This window comes from Puntigrus tetrazona, chromosome 17, assembly GCF_018831695.1.
Source record: "Puntigrus tetrazona isolate hp1 chromosome 17, ASM1883169v1, whole genome shotgun sequence".
NCBI classification, from domain to species: Eukaryota; Metazoa; Chordata; class Actinopteri; order Cypriniformes; family Cyprinidae; genus Puntigrus; species Puntigrus tetrazona.
The window spans coordinates 14,402,940-14,403,246 of NC_056715.1; the positions used below are offsets into that span (position 1 = coordinate 14,402,940).

Sequence of the window (307 nt, forward strand, 5' to 3'; positions counted from 1 at the left end):
AAAAAAAAAAAAAAAAAAAAAAAAAAAAAGTCTAACAGTACAAGTCATACCTCCAGATTAATGGAAGCAGGAGACACAGTGGCAATAATGGAGGTCTTGGTGCGTCCTCCCAGTGAATCTTGCAGAATACGAGTGAGTTTGGACTCTCTGTAGGGCACGTGAGGCCCTCTCTCCACAAGAGCCTTTATTACACGACCCAGAGTCAGCAGAGACTGGTTTATGTTGCCAGCTTCACGTGCACGCTTGTCTACGGCACCAGATCGCCCAATATTCTCGCTACCTGCAAGATCCACCTAAGCGGATCAAA

At 45.6% G+C, this 307-nt stretch overlaps 1 protein-coding gene across 1 annotated transcript in view; it reads right to left on the minus strand.

Moving 5' to 3' along the window:
- The window catches only part of LOC122361878 (kinesin-like protein KIF11-B), a 7,572-nt gene that overhangs the window by 3,835 nt on the left and 3,430 nt on the right, over positions 1–307 (minus strand). The window contains 1 exon segment of the mRNA XM_043262974.1: positions 1–293. This exon segment is cut by the window's left edge and continues 28 nt beyond it. Coding sequence (XP_043118909.1) covers positions 1–293 — 293 coding nt within the window.